This window comes from Dermacentor albipictus, chromosome 1 (assembly GCF_038994185.2).
Source record: "Dermacentor albipictus isolate Rhodes 1998 colony chromosome 1, USDA_Dalb.pri_finalv2, whole genome shotgun sequence".
NCBI classification, from domain to species: domain Eukaryota; kingdom Metazoa; phylum Arthropoda; class Arachnida; order Ixodida; family Ixodidae; genus Dermacentor; species Dermacentor albipictus.
This window is the reverse complement of record NC_091821.1, coordinates 421,190,398-421,207,742: the sequence shown is the minus strand read 5'-3', so window position 1 is coordinate 421,207,742 and position 17,345 is coordinate 421,190,398. Positions and strand designations below refer to the sequence as shown.

The 17,345-nt window shown below is 44.1% G+C and overlaps 1 protein-coding gene across 5 annotated transcripts in view; it reads right to left on the bottom strand.

Annotated features, from left to right (window-relative positions):
* Ptpmeg (protein tyrosine phosphatase Meg) overlaps window positions 1–17,345 on the bottom strand; it is a 345,246-nt gene that overhangs the window by 156,143 nt on the left and 171,758 nt on the right. For all 5 annotated transcript variants that reach the window (XM_065429853.2, XM_065429854.2, XM_065429850.2 and 2 more), the window contains 5 exons: window positions 7,319–7,475; window positions 3,108–3,221; window positions 1,068–1,110; window positions 831–909; window positions 613–710 (listed from right to left, as the gene is read on the bottom strand). In XM_065429853.2, coding sequence (XP_065285925.1) covers window positions 613–710; window positions 831–909; window positions 1,068–1,110; window positions 3,108–3,221; window positions 7,319–7,459 — 475 coding nt within the window. In that variant the 5' untranslated portion in view covers window positions 7,460–7,475. The remainder of the gene's footprint in view (window positions 1–612; window positions 711–830; window positions 910–1,067; window positions 1,111–3,107; window positions 3,222–7,318; window positions 7,476–17,345) is intronic.

The following is a 17,345-nucleotide window of genomic DNA, read 5'->3' as shown; positions in this document are numbered from 1 at the left end:
ATGCAGCCTTTACACAGGTGTGGCCTTTACATGTCTATGCGGTAATTGTTATTTACTAACCGAAGGTCACTGGCTAAAATATTACTGGCAGTTTCTAAACAAAGCTCTAAACATTACGCGGTTCGTTTTGCTTGTGTGGAATAATCCATGTTCTTTAAAAACTTGGTGCATGATAGCTGGGATGCACAGTATAATAGAGACTTATACCAAAGTTTGATGCGTAGTATTACTTATCTATAGTGGCATGTTAGGAAATTAATAAAGACACAGCAGTGCTGATGGTTTATGTCATGTTTAAATTAAGCGGGCAGAACTCTTACTAGACTAACCAACTATATCTTGCTTATTTGATGGTGCATGTCAGCAGTAAGATAATCATTATGACGGCATTTGTTGTACCTTTTCTTTTTGAAAAGAAGGCTCTTACAAGACAACAATGCTTTAAGCACATTGTTTATGACAACGATATCACAACATACTATCAGTGCTGCTGCTTCCCCATATCTCTTGCAGTTTTTAGGTAGCTCACAGCACCATCATGCCTCCACTACACTATAATGCTCTGACATTTGAGATAAATATCCCGGAAGGAAAGGGCACAGCAGCACTCACATTGAACAGCGTAGCTGGCAAGAAGAGCTGCCGTGGCTGGTGGGATAACCAACCTCCCTTCCAGGATGTCCTTTTTGAGTTGAAGAAAAAAGTAGTACCTGACAACGAGGAAATGAAAAAAGATATTAGATTTCGAAAGCTTAGCACAGAAGAACTGTCACTTCTAACACATGGGTACATCAGTGCTTGTTTTGAGTAAGGGGAGAGATGATCCTTGCCTCGTCCACTCTTCCTGAAGTTTGCTAGGGTCAGAAACGTAGAACTTTACACGAAAGTAAAGCAGGTACGGAGGTCCAACTGAAAATGGTGGAAAGCAAGAAGCAAGAACTTCACTCACTGCAGTAATTACTAGCATTTGTCAAACAAGGTGTTGCCATTGTTTCTTTGAGGAAAAGTTAATGTCTAATTAGGCAATGAGAAAAACAAAAAGAAAGCTGGATTTGAACTGAACTTACCTTTCATCTGTTTTTTGATACTTTTTACAGGATCAAGCCACCTCTGAAACGCAGTTAAAAAGAAAAAGAAAAAAATTAGATAGCCATCCGAGCTATTGCATAGCATGCACAATTCCAAGGATGGTGTCACAAAATATATTTAAAATATGAGCAGTTCAAGTAACCAACACAAGCTTGCAAACAGCATCCCAGCAACATCTGTCACATATTCAACTATGGCATGTCACTGTTATTAAAATCAACTTTCAAGAGAGAGAGAGAGGAAACTAGCAAAGGCAGGGAAGTTAACCAGACAAACATCCATTTGGATACCATGCATGGAGAATGTTGGCGAGGAATTGAAACTAAGAAGGAAAAGACAAAACCTGAGACTTTACATGCACAGTAGCAGTGCATGTTGTCTATAAGCTTCCTCTCAGGTCTGCTGATTAAAAAAAGATTTGTTAAAGCCAACACAGCTTCTTGGGTTGAGGATGGTTAGTGAAGTAGGTATGGTTGAAGCGTAGCTGCATATCTCAAATCTTGTTTTATTTTTTTCATTTACAAAGTGTTTGCTGGCTTTATTTTAAAGCTATAAGTTAATGCATTTCTGGATAAACAAGCAATGTTACTCCATGCCACAAAGAACTGCAAGAAATGGCAGCTGAAAACAAAAAAATATTAATTAAGAAATTTTTTAGTACAGAAATAATAAGGTCATGAATTTGTATGTCAGTGTAATCATTTATAAAGTTATTTCAGTTATTAAGGCTTCGTAAAGGAAAAAAAAGAACACCTGCAGTAGATGGAAATGTGTCTGTTGTTATCACTTTTTTTTTATCTGTCATAAGCCTAGTGCCTGAACTTCCAGGACTGGAGTTGGAAACGTTGCAGAGCTGGAACTTGCCGTGCATGCAAGGCATAAGTTGGATGACACAACTGAACCACTGACTGAAAAAGAACATACTGATTCAGCATTTTAAGGTTAATGCAAGCTAAACCCTCTTGAAAAGCTGGAGTGAAGGGTATACCCTAATGCACTCAAACAGATATACAGGACTTCCTGTCATTTGCTTCAAAAATGCACTTGAAGCTAAACATGTAAAACAAGAAGATGATGAAATAAACAAGTATGTGCATACCGTATTATCAAAACCAAGTGAGTCAAGCTCCTTACAAGTTATTCCTAATCGAACAATACAAAACCATAAGGAAATAATCACAGCCACACTGTTTACATGGATTTCACTATCACTGTAGCTTGGATGCACTAAGCACTTTCATAAAAAGCATAGTGCAGTTTTATAAAAAGCACAAAAAATGAAAGGTGTGCCAATATTTGAATTTTTATAATACAAATCAAATAGTCTGTGCTATTTTATTCGTATTTGATTAGAGAATTCACAATTCAAAATTGCCAAATTATTGTCTTTGTTCAAATTAAAGATGTGACAAAAGAGATTACACTTGATGGGAGTGTCAAGGGGAAGACCGATGCAAACGAGTACTCTTCGGAATAATTCTGCTGTTAGACAGCTCCGAATGCTGCAGAGAGGTACCAGTTCTTCATCAAAGATGTGGATCAGCCAGGAAGTCTATCACTTAAAAGCTCCTCTGTTGCCCTGAAGTTAAGTTGTGAATGGCATTGCATGCATGTAGCAAATCATGAAATGCAACCTTTTGTACATGGCATACTCCATGCAACATGTGCGCGCGCACGCGCGCGCACACACACACACACACACACACACACACACACACACACACACACACACAAACACACACACACACACAAACACACACACACACGTTAGAGACACTGCAAATCAGTGTTGCCTTTTTTTCTTTCAAGTACTTGTATAAGACAATATCAGAAATTTGTTAGAAGCTGAGAAAAGAAGTCATTGTCCATAGTCTGCTAAAAAACAGGCTGTCGCCTGAATGCAATATTTTGTAGCCAGACAATCCTAAAAACTGCACAACATGGCATAACATCCACTAAAGTAGCAACAACATGCTAATGGAAAATGCCATACATGCAAAGCCATATTTAATACATACCATGCCATCAATGGACGATGCCTTTTCTGAAAATTGCAGCCCAAAGTAATCCTTTTCCACCAGTTCGGAGTGTCGGAAGACGAGGTCAAATAAAACTTGGCCTTTGGATCGTTTCTGCAGTGTGATCAAAAGCGTACACAAGATGGTCAGTTTCCGGCCACAGCAACATCCCATGGGGTTTAACATCCCAAAGCAATGCATGGGCTATGAGAGACTCAACACTGTGGGACCCTGGATTAAATTTTATTACCTGTAGTTCCTTGCTATCTACTTACGCCTGTAAGCACACAATGTGAAACCAACAGACAATGAAGCCAAGGAAAGGATACGAAAATGTTTCTTGTTTTATTCAAAATGTAGAAATGTTGAGGTAAATGTAAATTAAAGCAGATGAAAAGACAACCTGCTGCCAGTGGGAACTAAACCCACATCCTCCTCATTTGGTAAGCGGGTGAACTGATGGGTATACAGTGGCAGCAAGAATTGAACCCATGACCTCTCGCAGCCAAGGCAAGCATGCTACGACAAGGCTATGACTGACGTCCTACCACTGGCAGATCCAGAAGGAGGGTGGACCCTGGAGTTCTAGACTCTTCCCAAGACAAATCCTACTGACAGCAATGGGCATGCAGCGAGACCTGCAAACCCCAACTCCTCCCTTGTTATCTGTGTGCTGGGATGAGGGCTCCCTTGAGAAGACTATGCTGGATGCGCTTTTGGGTGCTACACCCTCTGCCCATTGGCAGCAAGTTGTTTTTTTTTCTCATCCATTATAATTTTCTGTTACCTTATCATTTCTACATTTCAACTGATACAATGAATAATTTCTCCTGTGCTTTCCTTTGCTTCGTTATCTGTTGGCTTTGTATGGTTGCGGCTGACAAAAAAAAGAAGCTTTTTCAGTTTCCACCCTTTCTTGCATTGATTGTAACTACACAAGTGTTTTTTGTGTTTTGCCCCCATCAGAATTCAGCAGATGCAGCCAGGCATCAACCTCGCAAACTCACACTCGGCAACAAAATTCCATGGTCATTGAGCCACCGCAATGTTGTAGAAATACCACAAGACATGGGCATATAGCTTAATTTTTTGTAATATTACATAACTATAGATATATATATATACTGCTAATGGAAAAAATCTAAAGGAAGTTCACATGTAGGCAACGTCGGGATTCTGGAACTATTTATGCAACAAACACCTTCCCCCAGTGAGACATTCATAATTATATGGAGGTATTTACCAGAGTTGAGCAAATAGCAGCCTCCTGATTCACTGGTATTGAATATCCCTGATCTCAAAAGCCAAACATTTATCAACACTCTTCGTACTCCGACTTTACTTACAAGTTTCTTCACTGCTTCTTGTAACAATCACATTTCTTCTCTTAAGAAAAAGAAAGGTTGCCTGTTGCATAGGCTAACATATGCTTCATTTAGATTGTGGCCAGAGTGCAGAAGTATTGAACACCAAATGCAAAACCAAAACCATTCCGTGAAAATGTTAGTTTAGAAGTAATGTGCACAATATGAACAATTAAACACAAAGATGTTTCAATGCATAAGCTGCAATTGCTTTCCAAAGTTTTCAAAGCCCGACTGTTTGCTAAAGTGTACTTTATGCAACTTATATAAACTACTTTAAATTGTGGGAAGAAAAATAAGGGGGCTGAAGACTCTATATTTTTCCTACAACCATATGAAGGAAACAGACAACAAAACCAGGGAAAGCATAGGGTGCTATGTTTATTTAAAATGTAGAAATAATAAGTAAAAGGAAAATCAAAGTGGATGGTGAGACAAATTGTGGCATTAGGTCCACAAATAATCAGCTGGTGCGCTGAAAGTTTTGCAATATAAAAAAGCAAGAACCAGCCTGATCATACACATACCGTGAGACCAAAATAAGCAAAAAAAATTTTGAAACTTGGAAGCGAGAGGGAGAATTATATATATTAAATTACACTCATGCCTGAAAGGGCTAATGAAATGTTCTCGTTAGTATAATTTTCATTATCAGAATTTTTGTAGTGTCTAGAACAAAGCGTAGTCAGTTTTACTCTTTAATTGCATGGTGTATCATCAGCAATATATGCTAAAACTTTTTTAGGAGTTAGGATGCCACATTAAAAAAGGGATAGCTTCCATTTAAAATTTCATGAGGGCCAAATTACCAGGTCCTGCCATGACACTTTTCTTTTGCATAAGTTTGCCCTATAGCATCTAAAACTTTGTTATACACAATTATTAAGCCTTGTCACCTGCATGAAGCCCAGAAAGATAGCACTGGCATTTAAAGCAAAGCAAGTTTAAGAGCTTCCGTCCATAGAAATTATTGAAACATTACACCAAGAAGCTTACAAGTTATACTAATGAACAAAAGAGCATAACTGAAGATGCATATTATGTACAGAGGGCAAAAATATGAAAACGAGCACCAATCTATATTATACAAATGCTAACTGTTGCAGAGGTACGAGTTGAAATGTTAGCTTACTTGCGCTGATAAGATAGCTGCCCAGTTTTCAATTTCAGTGCAATAGGCAAATATGTATAATTGCCTAATTATTGGTCTGGACCACAAGCCAGGTATCCTCTAATATACAGCTGTCCTCTTACACATCTGGGACATGGATCACTGAAGATGTGATAGCTCAATGGCAAGAGGATGTCCACATAATGACTTCAGCCTATGATGTTGGGCTTCCACAAGACCAAAAATTTTTTGCCTCACTCTACCCTAGTATAATTATACACTACCACTTAAATAAAAAAATTGACTATCAAGGCATTTCATTTGCTATTAGAAATGAAGAGGTGCCATCAAATTTACTAAATCACTCAAAAATATTGAGCAAACATTATTATGTATGAGCAGCCTAACAACAGCACAAGACATCCACTTACATTATAGGACAAAACAAAATAAAACAAAATAGTGAACACATGTTTACAATACCCTCAGCAGCTTGAGCCTAGCATTTTATAATGGAAGAAACCAAGGCAACAAGTGAGTCCCAGTCTTGCTCTTGCCATGAATGGTCATTCTGCCCACGAGTTGGCAAAGAAGGTCACGAGATCCTTGATTCGTAACACAGTAGTACATTTCAAAGTTTCCAATGCAGATGGCAAGTGGATACCCGTTCTCCACTCACCTGAATGCATTGATCATACACAGGAAATAATTTTCTTCTGATAATGCTGAGCAATGCAACGTTTCAGAGCTTCAAATATTTTCCCAACTTTCTTAAAGAGAAATTTCTTATGAAAATTTTGACGTTTGTTTCAAATGTTTCTGTATTTGCCTAGCTTCCCTAAATGCCGCAACCACAGAATTTATTTCTGCATGAACATGCTTAAAAAGGGCCTGTAGCTACACATATTTGCTTCACTGATGTAGGGAAAATGATTGAACAAGAACATTAACCTTATGCCATTCATGCTAAGCGTTAATTTTTGCAAACTGACAAGATTTTTCATCTCTTTACAGCTTCATATGAGGTACTGCTAATAATGCTGCAGTAAAAAAAAATTGTTTGTGGCTTTCTTGCCATTCATGTTAATACCTTGAACGCACAGTTTAGGGGTATTACATTTAGGGGTTTACATATTACATACCTATACTCTATGACAAACTCCACGCCATTTGTGTGTTCTCCTAGATCTGAAACTTTACCTGTATCGGTCATGGAAGCAACCAAACAAACAAGTTTATATTCATTGTTACCGCATCACCAAGATTGGGTGCCCCAAGAACATACATACGTTTTACTGATGGAGCCTAATACTTCATCACGCACATCACCAAGTGCCACCAACAGGAAACCTGATAATGTATTCTAGTTTTTGTTTAGCAAAATCCAGCTCACAACTTGTTACATAACACAATTTTGCGTAACTTTGCATGCTTTGATAGTTGTTTATAAATGATGTTTGAGCCAAGAATAATAATGTTAATAATAAAAGTTATTTTTAGATATGATATATCAGTATAAAAAAGCGGCCCTGAAGAGCAAACAAGGGCTTCACAGGTTCTGCTTTATAGGGAGCAGCAAGTTATACGTAATCTGCTTATCTCCCTGCTTCAAATCTAAGTTGACAATGTGCAATCTTTCCATCAAATTTGACAAAAGGAGTGCTACTTTTTCCATGCAATTCTAGCAAGCAGGAAAAGTGGCTGAACGGTGGATTAACGAGCAGGACCGTAGGTACCTCAACATCGAAGGTATGCTGGCTGTCATCCAGGAAGAAGACGATGCAACGGAGGGTCTTGACATTCTTGGCGTCGCGGGCTGACTCGGAGGCTTGGACATGGTAGGTGCCGCTGGTGCTGCCCAGTGCCCTCCTGGACATGGTCCTTCGCCAGCCACTGCACATTCAAAGCAACAGAGAGCAGTCTTTTTAGAAATGCAGTTACTAGTAACTGGATTGTGTCCATGTTCCTGCATGTGTTGTGTGTATGCATTTGTGCAGGTGCACTATTGCCTAAGTGTGAATGTGCATGTGTGTGTAAGAATTATTAGATCTGTCTTTCAAATAGCTGTAAAAACAGTTCTGTCCAACAACTCTCCATGGGGTTCCAATAATTTCCAAGAGATCAAACAGTCATCTCACCCCTGCACTCCATCGAACAGACTGGAATGATTTAGCAAACGTGTTTTCTACTTTGAACGCAGCTTGCAACTTCGCGACTTAAGATAGGGAAGGTGTGCGTGTGTGTGTGTGCATGCGTACATGTGTGTGTCTGTGAAGGCACACGCAATTGCAGCAGCTAGAGAAGTAATTAATCACAAGTAGCCCCAGGACTGCAGTGTAACAAAGCAGCTTCCTGCATAAACTTTGCCAAATGCTGCACAGGAACACACTCATACATTAGCTGGAGACAATTTTGAGGCGAGATTCGCTCTCCCTCTCTTGCTCAAATGCAACTTGGGAGTATTGGAAAACATGCGAACATTGCTAACTCAAAATTTTTATGTCTGCACTTGTAAGTGCCCATGAGCAGAGAATTATTATATAAAGACGACGACAGAGAAAGGATAGAAAATCAATAGAAGAAAAGCACCAGAAGTAAATTAGAAAAGAAATAGTCTTCAAGGGGACAAAATCTTTGTCCACCACTATAAGTCTGAGGTGAACTGATTTCACGTACATACTTTCACTATCTGCATGTGCACATGTACGCATGTGCAGTGGAAGTACTCACATAAGAGTCATCACTGGCACATTGAACACATCGACTGGGTCATATTAATTACCCAAGTGACTGATTACTTTCGCTTGAAAAAGTGGTTAGCCTCCCTGTCCTTTTTTGTTCTCTATTGCCTACCTACACTGTGTGACCTTCACAGCAATTCGAATCCCTCCACCGCTCAGGCAGGGACCAGATAGTATCCTACACGGAAATTCTACAATTCTACCGCCAGGCCAGGAAGCATTACCCTGACGCTCACAAAAATTTTAATAAGAAGCAATCAGTTACCTGTGCCTTTTACAGAAGCACACTTTCCCAAACCTAGTGACGTACAGTGACCTCTACACAGGGCTATATACGGCGGATTGTAAATTATGCGCAGGTAGAGCTGATCTTCACTACATCATCTGGGCATCTCCCCTGATAAGGACCTTAAAATGCACTAGCTTTATTGACTCCCCTGCCCATCACTACCCTAGAGCAGTGGGAGACTGCACTGCACAGCTCAAACCTGGATCTACAACTCCGGGTCGTCCAGATGGCCAAAATTGCTGCCAAAGCGCAAGGCCTGGCCACCGCATTAGGAACAAGAGGACGGGCCCTCCCATTCCCCTTCTCCCTAAATTCCATCTCGGACAAAATAAAGTTTATGCTACTACTAGCAGAGCTATGCAACTTTGCTGAACCAATGATCGAAACCTGTTAAGCTGTCACACTTTCGCATAAAAAAAAAGTTGTGCCATCATGACGTACTGCATACTCTGGAACTGTGTTCCCGTGACATGAGCTCTTCATGTTATTTCCTCAGCCACCACCGCCGAGTGCACCTGGTCTGATAATGCGCTTGAGTATTTTTTTGTGCAGACATTTATCAATACACCTGTTCGTTTGTATAAAGGCTTGGCTATACCTGTGCCAAGTTTAAACTCGAGATCCTTATTGCTCTAGGTGCTGAAGCCTGCTTGACATGTTTTGATTATGCCTTACATCAAACGCTCCTATGAACAGTGCCACGTTGCAGTTCCAAAAGGCTTGTTTCACATCCTTAACTTAGAGCCTCCGACGTTGCAGTGACAGTTGTGACCACCACCTTCCCAGCAGCGAGCGCGTGCTCCTGCTTAAACATACACGTGCACCTATGATCAAAGGCATACGGACAAGGGATTCCAAAATAAAGGCGATTTTCTCCTTAGACTTATGAAGGTAACTTGAAATTGAGGACTGCACTCCAAGCTTGGAATTGCGAACCTTCCAGCGCACTCATCATTTTCACTTTGTGCATCATAATTAGAAAGAAATCATTTTTTTTGGTGAGCCTGTCATCCTCATAATTTTGCTCACGGATGTATGTCACACCCTGCTGCTGCGCTCCTATTTATCATATGGACAGCCTGAAATCTGCTGCACTACCACAGCTGTTGTGCAGAAATGGTTTCTACAGCTGCTACGGCGAGAAGAGCACGTGAAATGCACTCCTTTACAAGAAATTTTCTCCTTCGTTGTCGTCACCATCATTGTTGCCATTTATCATCATCATCATCATAATTCAATATATGCAGACGCCTCCCCCCCCCATATTTCTGTGCACGCTTTTCGGATCCTTAACCATAGGCGCCTTCGGCATGATTCTCCACGGCAGAACATTTGCCGGTTAACACCTTGTTAAAACTGCAGTTACGTTAGCAGTTCATGCGTTGTTCTTGCATTCAGCATACATTCAATGAGCGTCCGCGCTTTGGCAATGGATACTCACGCTTTATTTTTTGCACACAAGAGCATTGTTCAAAGGCCAATAACCTTTCCGAATAATTTAAAAAAAAAGGACGGCATGCTTCGGCCTCCGCAGCCCCAACCCACGGGCCGCCCTGCTTCCAGCTTTGGTGTCCTCGCTACCCCATGGGTGCCCTGGAGATCATGCACTGCCTGCTTTAATATAACCTCAGGTGTTCTCCTGAGGCCTCTGTTTGCCAGTTACATGTGCCCTCCTGGAACAGTGCTAGTAAATAATGCAATCTACCATCGCGACTTATACAACACCAGTCAGAACCTTGCCCCTTCAGACAGAGCGATCACCAAATGGGGCGTCCGTGCCCACTACCTCAGCGTGTGGGCAGCCAGCGGCGGAGCGTAAACAAATTGGACTGTACTCTGCAATGCTGGCTTGCCCAGGATACAAGCGCATACATAACGCGTTAAGGAACTTCCTCTGTAATGCCTAGGCAGACTCGCACATTCAAGGAGCAAAAGCCCCCAGATTTTCTCTCTCGCACCCACTCTTACTCGCGCCTGCGCAGAAACGTCGAGCGCCGTGAGAAACGCTACGCCCCACTGTACCTACTAGTAATTGTAAAAACGCCACCGGGGAGGAGGGGGCGTTCTATTGCGGCGGCTTCTGGGTATGGCGCGGCCACGCGCGCAGGGCCCTATCTTGAAAGCGATCTGCAATCGGGACTGAGTCTGAGTGCTGATAGCTTCGTGTGCGCTGTGTTTTCGCAACTCAGATCGCGTTGAAGCGAGAGGCAGCACTAAGGTCAATTCGCCCACTGCTGCTGCCACGCTTCCTCACTCCAGAGTTTTTACTACGAGTTTCCACGGTCATCGAGTGAGATGGGCCCATGTCTGCTTGTGCCCGCGTGACATTTATTTTGTTAGTAAGCAAATGGTTACAAGTTTATAGGGCCGATAAAGCTATTATCTCTACTTCTTATAGCAGTCTACTAATTTGCTATCGCAATCAATGCTTCGCCTTTACGACGAAATGGCAACTTTTTTATTTCAAGTTCATCATTAGGTCAAAATGGCCTAGGCCTTGCCCATATGAGCGTAAAAACATAGGTTTACGCTATACCAGCCTTGAATGGGGACAGAGACGCCCACCCGCTGAACGAGCTGCAGCGCGCGCTTCCCTAACATCTGCCTAGTTCGCTGGCAGCGAAGTCAGCCTGCTTTTTGTTGTTTCGCGCCTCAGCTATAGGGAGCGCCGCGCCCTCAGCCCACATAAGCCTATTATAGTACACTCTAAATACAGCTGCCCAAATGGCCGCGCGCGCCGGCCACTTGCCCGAAGCGCCGAAAAGTCCAGGAGGCGCCGTCGCGCAGTGTGCGGCATGTGAACGGCTGCACTTCTTTTTTTTTTTTTTCGGGGAATGAATCCGCTGGCTGTTCGCGGCCACTGTCGGAGAACACATGCGGAAGCCGTTCTGACGCAGCGCGACGCAATTTCAGTCGACGTTCTTTGTTTGGCGCAGTTTGGCGCAGGAATATGCATTTGTATCAAAATGGCGATATTGGCGCGGGAGCCCCACCCCGGCACGGGACGTTCTGAAAGCAAGTTTCGTCATTTTTTTTAAAGAGAAGATAGTACACCAGGTGAAACAAACAATCGCCATAAGAATCCACGCCCGTTGCTGGTTCAACGACGAAAGGAGAGTTGGCGGAGGAGGAATGACGCATGCGCAGAGCGCCAAAGATGAGGGTAGCACTGCGGCAGACCGGCGTGGCCACATCACAACGGCAGACGAACGTGTGCTGACAACGTGGTCGCCAATGGAAGTGCGTGCAGTTATGCGGTATGAATGGGCAGCTGTTCCCTGCATTGAAAGCTGCACTCTCGGGACGTCGCTTCCAAAACAATGCTGAGGTGGATGGAGCAGGCTGTGAGACTTTCCCTCGCATCGCAGGGCACCGAGTTTTACCACAGTAGTTTTTTTCAGACTGACTGCACGCTGCGCCAAATGTATGAATGTCGGCGGCGACTGTGAGGAAAAAATAGTCGTGATGCCGCGGTATAATTTTCACAGCGGAGCGGTCTTGGGCTACAGTTTCCAGCGTTTCGTGATGTGAGTAGGCAAAAACGATGGCGGCGTCTATAGGGCAAAATCGTATCAGCGCATGTGTCCTAGCTGGATGTCCTAGGCCAGATGTGTCAAAACCGGTGATGGACGATGGTTTGATGAGTTGCGATCTACGCAAACAACTACAGCGAGGCCGCTGCGCCCTATGTGTTACCGACGACGGGCGAGAGCCTCGCCGTGGGATGTGCCGCCGCGTGCGCTGTAGAGACTGGTGACGGAGGAATCGTTGTCGTCACCGTATACGTTCGTCCCGGAACGTCACAGAGGGACCTTGAAGACTTTATGATCGATACATTTGGATGTTTAGTCCCTGTGAACCCCAATTCCATCGTCACTGTGGGTGACGTTAACGTCGATGTGTCTCGTCTCGATGGAAAACGGTTCTTGGCGTTTCTCTTGGAAAAGTTCGGCCTTCGATGTTAACCAAGACCCATGTCTGTAGGACGTGCCATCGGTCGTGTATAGACCTAACGTTCGCTAAGAACATCTCCAGTGTCGTCACAGAGCCCATGGCCGTCTATCACAGCGACCATATAACGACCAGCAACCAGATAAACGTAAATGCAAATAAAAACAACAACGTGCATATTTATGTTATATTGTTTTGTTTTATTCTCTTTATAGCTACATACAGCTGCGCCGGTCATCCAATTTCTCAGAGTGGAATGGTTGTGATTTTTTTTCGATAATGTTTCTGTGTGAAAATAAATGCCGAAACTTTCGGAACGTCTCTCGTGTAAAGCAAGGCGACGTCGGCATCACAAGTGCTCTTTTACGTCTACGTTAGTGATAACGCAAAACGCATTGTGTAGCGCAAACAGCCACGAGGTTGTCTGCTGCCAAGCACAACACGTAGTTAAAAAAAAAAAGAATTTACATCTGCCTACGCTAAAGCTCGTGTCAGGCAACAGTAGACACACACACACAAAAAAAAAAGCACTCGGACGAGCTCAACTAATGGTGACAATGAATAAACAGCAGTTGGCACAGCTGCAGATTTCACGATAGTAGCGCAGCTGCGTGGAAAAAAAAAGATCACAAGTGCAGACCCGCATCCGCGATGCACCGAAGATATATTTGCTTTGGCTAAACTAATATATCAAAGCGAGCCTTTCCCATTATTATTATTATTATTATTATTATTATTATTATTATTATTATTATTATTATTATTGCACGTTATTATACAGGAAGACGTGTACAAGCATGACAAAGAAATGATTGGGGGGATCTAGATCGAGTGGAAATACTGCGCTCTCACATATTTCATAACATGAACTTCAGAAAGCGACCTCCAAGGGATGGTTTCGACGGGAGTGAATAAACCTAAAGGAATGTGAGCAGAATAGGGCGACAGCGGGATTCTTTACTTGCCAAGTGGCATCTTATGACGCAAAACCGAAGGCGAAAGCACGAAATGAAAGTAAAAAAAAAAATCGCCGACGATTACGATACTCCCTAATGCGAAACTTGAGCGCAGGTCTACACGAGTTTTCATTGCGCGATATACTGAGGCAGATAACTTGAGAGATAAATGTGGCAGAGTCGGCGATCGTCGAAAATCCGATGTGCGGGTCAAGCGCGTCGGCTTTTACACATGACTCGTCGAAGGTTCCAGTGTAATCGCTGGTGCCGCGTGGCTTCCAGAAAGTATAAATAATTCGCGTCGCGCATACAATCAGATTACAAAACAATCGCAAACCATGACAATCGAAACAAGCGCAAACGAGACCAAACCAAGCTAACTAAACAAGCGCCAGCGAGAGGTGACGCGAGCACACGACAGTACGAAACGAGCGGTCCGGCTGAGACCACATACGAGTACGCATCGAGCGGTCGGGAGGGTCCGAATGCACCCGTTGTCCAAGCGCACGTCACTGAAGGGGCCACACTGGTCTCCGCGATGGTCTCTACCATAGCACACAACCTTCCCTGTGCAGCGGTAGACAATCTGCTGCACCCCACGGGCTGCATTTCAAGCCAGAAGCGCCTCTTCCGAGCGATTCTGGTGTTCGCCGAGGACATCGCCTTAGCCGATCGCCTTCGAGCCCCCTCCCCACGCCTACGGTGGTTCGACCGCTGCTGCTGCTTCCCTGTTTCCTCCACCACTCTTTTCTACCCCTTCCCCCCCTGTGCAGCGCGGTTGAGGTGTCCTCATCTGAGAGACAGTTACTAAGCTGCACTTTACCCCATGTTTCTTCCTTCCCAAACAAGAATCTCTCTCTCCGCCGTTCGCTCTTTCATCTTTCGCTGTGCTCGTTCGCTCGGTTACGCCGACGCTCGCCGCAGGAACGGGCACCTAAAAGAACTGCGCTCTAAAACGCAGCATCCCACGCTCTACTCAACGCAATGCGTAACATCCTCTAATGATAACATGTCGCGTTATTCTGGCGTCATCGTCGGTACGCCCACAGACGCCGAATTCCCCGCTTTTGCCCCAGATCTGTCTCGCGCTGTTCCCCGATGCTCGCTGGCGAGAAATTTAATTTCGAAGCGTTGTTGTCGTCTGCGGTTGCTGCAAGGCCGCCTTTAGCAGCCCAGCGTTGGGATGACAGCGACACGTGTGGATGTGCATGAACATCGCTGCAAACGGGTGCGTCAGTCTTGTCGTATATAATATATTATACAACACACACACCACCGAGCGCGTCCCTTCTGCCGCTGACGTGGGCCGATCCTGAGGGTGGTGCAATGTCGTCACATGGTGTCTCAGAGCAGAAGCTGCCACGAGAGAAGGATGGTGAAACTTGGCGCGCCCTCACTTTGAAGCACACGCCAAGCGTCTCAAAAGCACCAGTTGCACGACGGAAGCACTTGAAAATATCGTTGACCCCTCGTGCCATGCATGCGTCTGAGACACGAAGCATCGGGCGGGTGCGCTGGAGGACCCTAGTTCAGATCCCAAAATCGGATACACCATTCTTTTATTGTGCGATTGAGGCTACCCCGCCGGAGGCCGGATCAAGGAAGCCCGGGGTAGTGATCTAAAAGTTCTTCGCATCATAAATCTGGACATACGAGCACTTCACGTGAAACGCGGAACAGCTTTGGCGTGTCCTGGAACGGATGTTTTATGCATACGAAGCGCCGCAAGGAAAACTCAACAAAAGTGTAACGACAATGCCGAAGAATTCTTGCGCACGCTCAGTAAAACAGATGAAGGGACACTACAGCGTCAACAAGGAACATTGTTGATTTTATTTTATATGTTTCCCATCCCGGTATTGACGCACAGTTAGAGACGATAACTATCACGCGCTCCTCGCACATAGAAGGGTGACATTCAGAAAGTACGATAAGTGGGAAACACTTTTATCTTAATTTGATACTAAAGATCGTCTTGAAAAGTCATACCTCGTGTCATCAGCCACTGCTATCTATATCGTCTCCGACATCGATAGGAATGCCTCCATACTGGAGGAGAAAACGTCGCGTTGAAGGCAGAGAGAGAGAGAGAGAGAATATTTAGCGCTCGCGGCCTATTTGGGCAAGTGGGTAAGGGCATGGGTGGTAAGCGTAGCCCATGGAAGCTTCACCCGCCAAGCTCTATAGCGAATTAAGCGGCTCTTTGAAACGATATCCCACCACTGCATCAGTTCTAGAATAACGTCATCACCTTAAAGCCAAACTACACATACGCTTGCCGGATCGAAAGCTCGCGCAGGCGCGTCTTGCGTTAGCCTTCCCTCGCGAGGAATGACGTGTGCATGTACACGAGACGCGCGCTCGCTCGGCTCGGTGACAGCTGTTTTGACAGACATTGTCTTGAACTTGTAAACTGACAGTACTTCAACACGCTAGAATATTGATAAGTGCATTCTTTTTTTTCTTATTTTGAGGGCCGTTAGGTCAGCGCAAAAAGTAAAGAAAAAGCACATTCTCGCATGAGATAAATCTGCCTCAATCAGCGTTGATTGCACCACACAGCAGCAGCGTAGCTAGGCGCTTATCTACAAAGCGAGGCAGCCAGAGCCCAACATCTGTCTGGAACAGATCTCCGTGCGCATGCCGCGCTTGAACGGTTGTGATCTGCCCCGCACCATCTGCGCATGCGTAGGCGCGCCGGCAAGGGTACGTATACAGCTTGGCCTATTAGGCCGGTACTCGTCGCGGAATGTCCTTTCGGTCGTTCGCATTTGCCCGAAAGGTTAAGCACGCTTTGCGGATCATCTCCCTTGTACACGCATATAATTTCAATTGCAGAAGCGATTGCAGGTGGGCGGGGTCATCGCTCTGTTCAGCGACGTTAAAGCGACGTCACCGGGACAGCTGGTTACGCCAGCTGCGAGCTGATGGGTGCATCGCGTAGGGATGCAAAGTTTCCGGAAATTATGAGCGGGAGTTAAAAAAAAAATAAAGAAACGAGTTTTTCTGTGTTTTTCAGGACACTTAGAAAAAAATTGGAACTCTTAATAAAAAAAATCTTGTTTATTATTCAAGCAAAAAAAAAAGATTATTACTATACGCATGTCATAATCGCGCAGGAAACGCGAAGACAATGGCATGAACGCCAATCCTCTTCTACGAATTATTGCTAATCAGATAAATTGAGAAAAAAAAGAAAGTCACTCATTGTCCGAAACCATGGCCGAAAATGGGACATGGGAGACCATGGCGGGCAATAGTTATGGTGAACGTTCACGCTCCGATTTGGACAAAAAAAATGCGCAGACGAAAGCTTGCTCGTATATACCATCTGGCTTGCTGCGTACCATCTGCCTAACTTACTCCGAGCCGAACCAACGCGCACAAAGCTTACAGCGAGCTGGAGTGAATGGAAGAGTTGATCGTCGGGCTAGTTGGTTCACCAACTAGCCCAACAATCAACTCTTTTAGAATACATTTCTCGTACGTTGGGCAATTCCTTTTCTGTGCTTGTTTTCTGTCCACCTTTCTTGTCTCTGTGATTTTTATCGCGCTAAGTTACTGCTTCAATGAGAGTGAATGGAAGCTGTGTACTGATCATTTATTCGGTGACATGGCGGCAGAAAGACGTACGAGCAAGGCGCATTCTTCGGTGCGTTGCATCTGCTTTTGGAAGTGCGTGAAAACCAGATATGCGGCTAGGGTTTTTTATTAAACGCCTAAAATAGCTCGGCGATTCAAATACCAGCGAGTAAGAAATGAAGGTTACCTTCCTGCGTGGTTACGACGTGTCCTATCGTCGCTCATCTAAAACAGCACAGTCCTC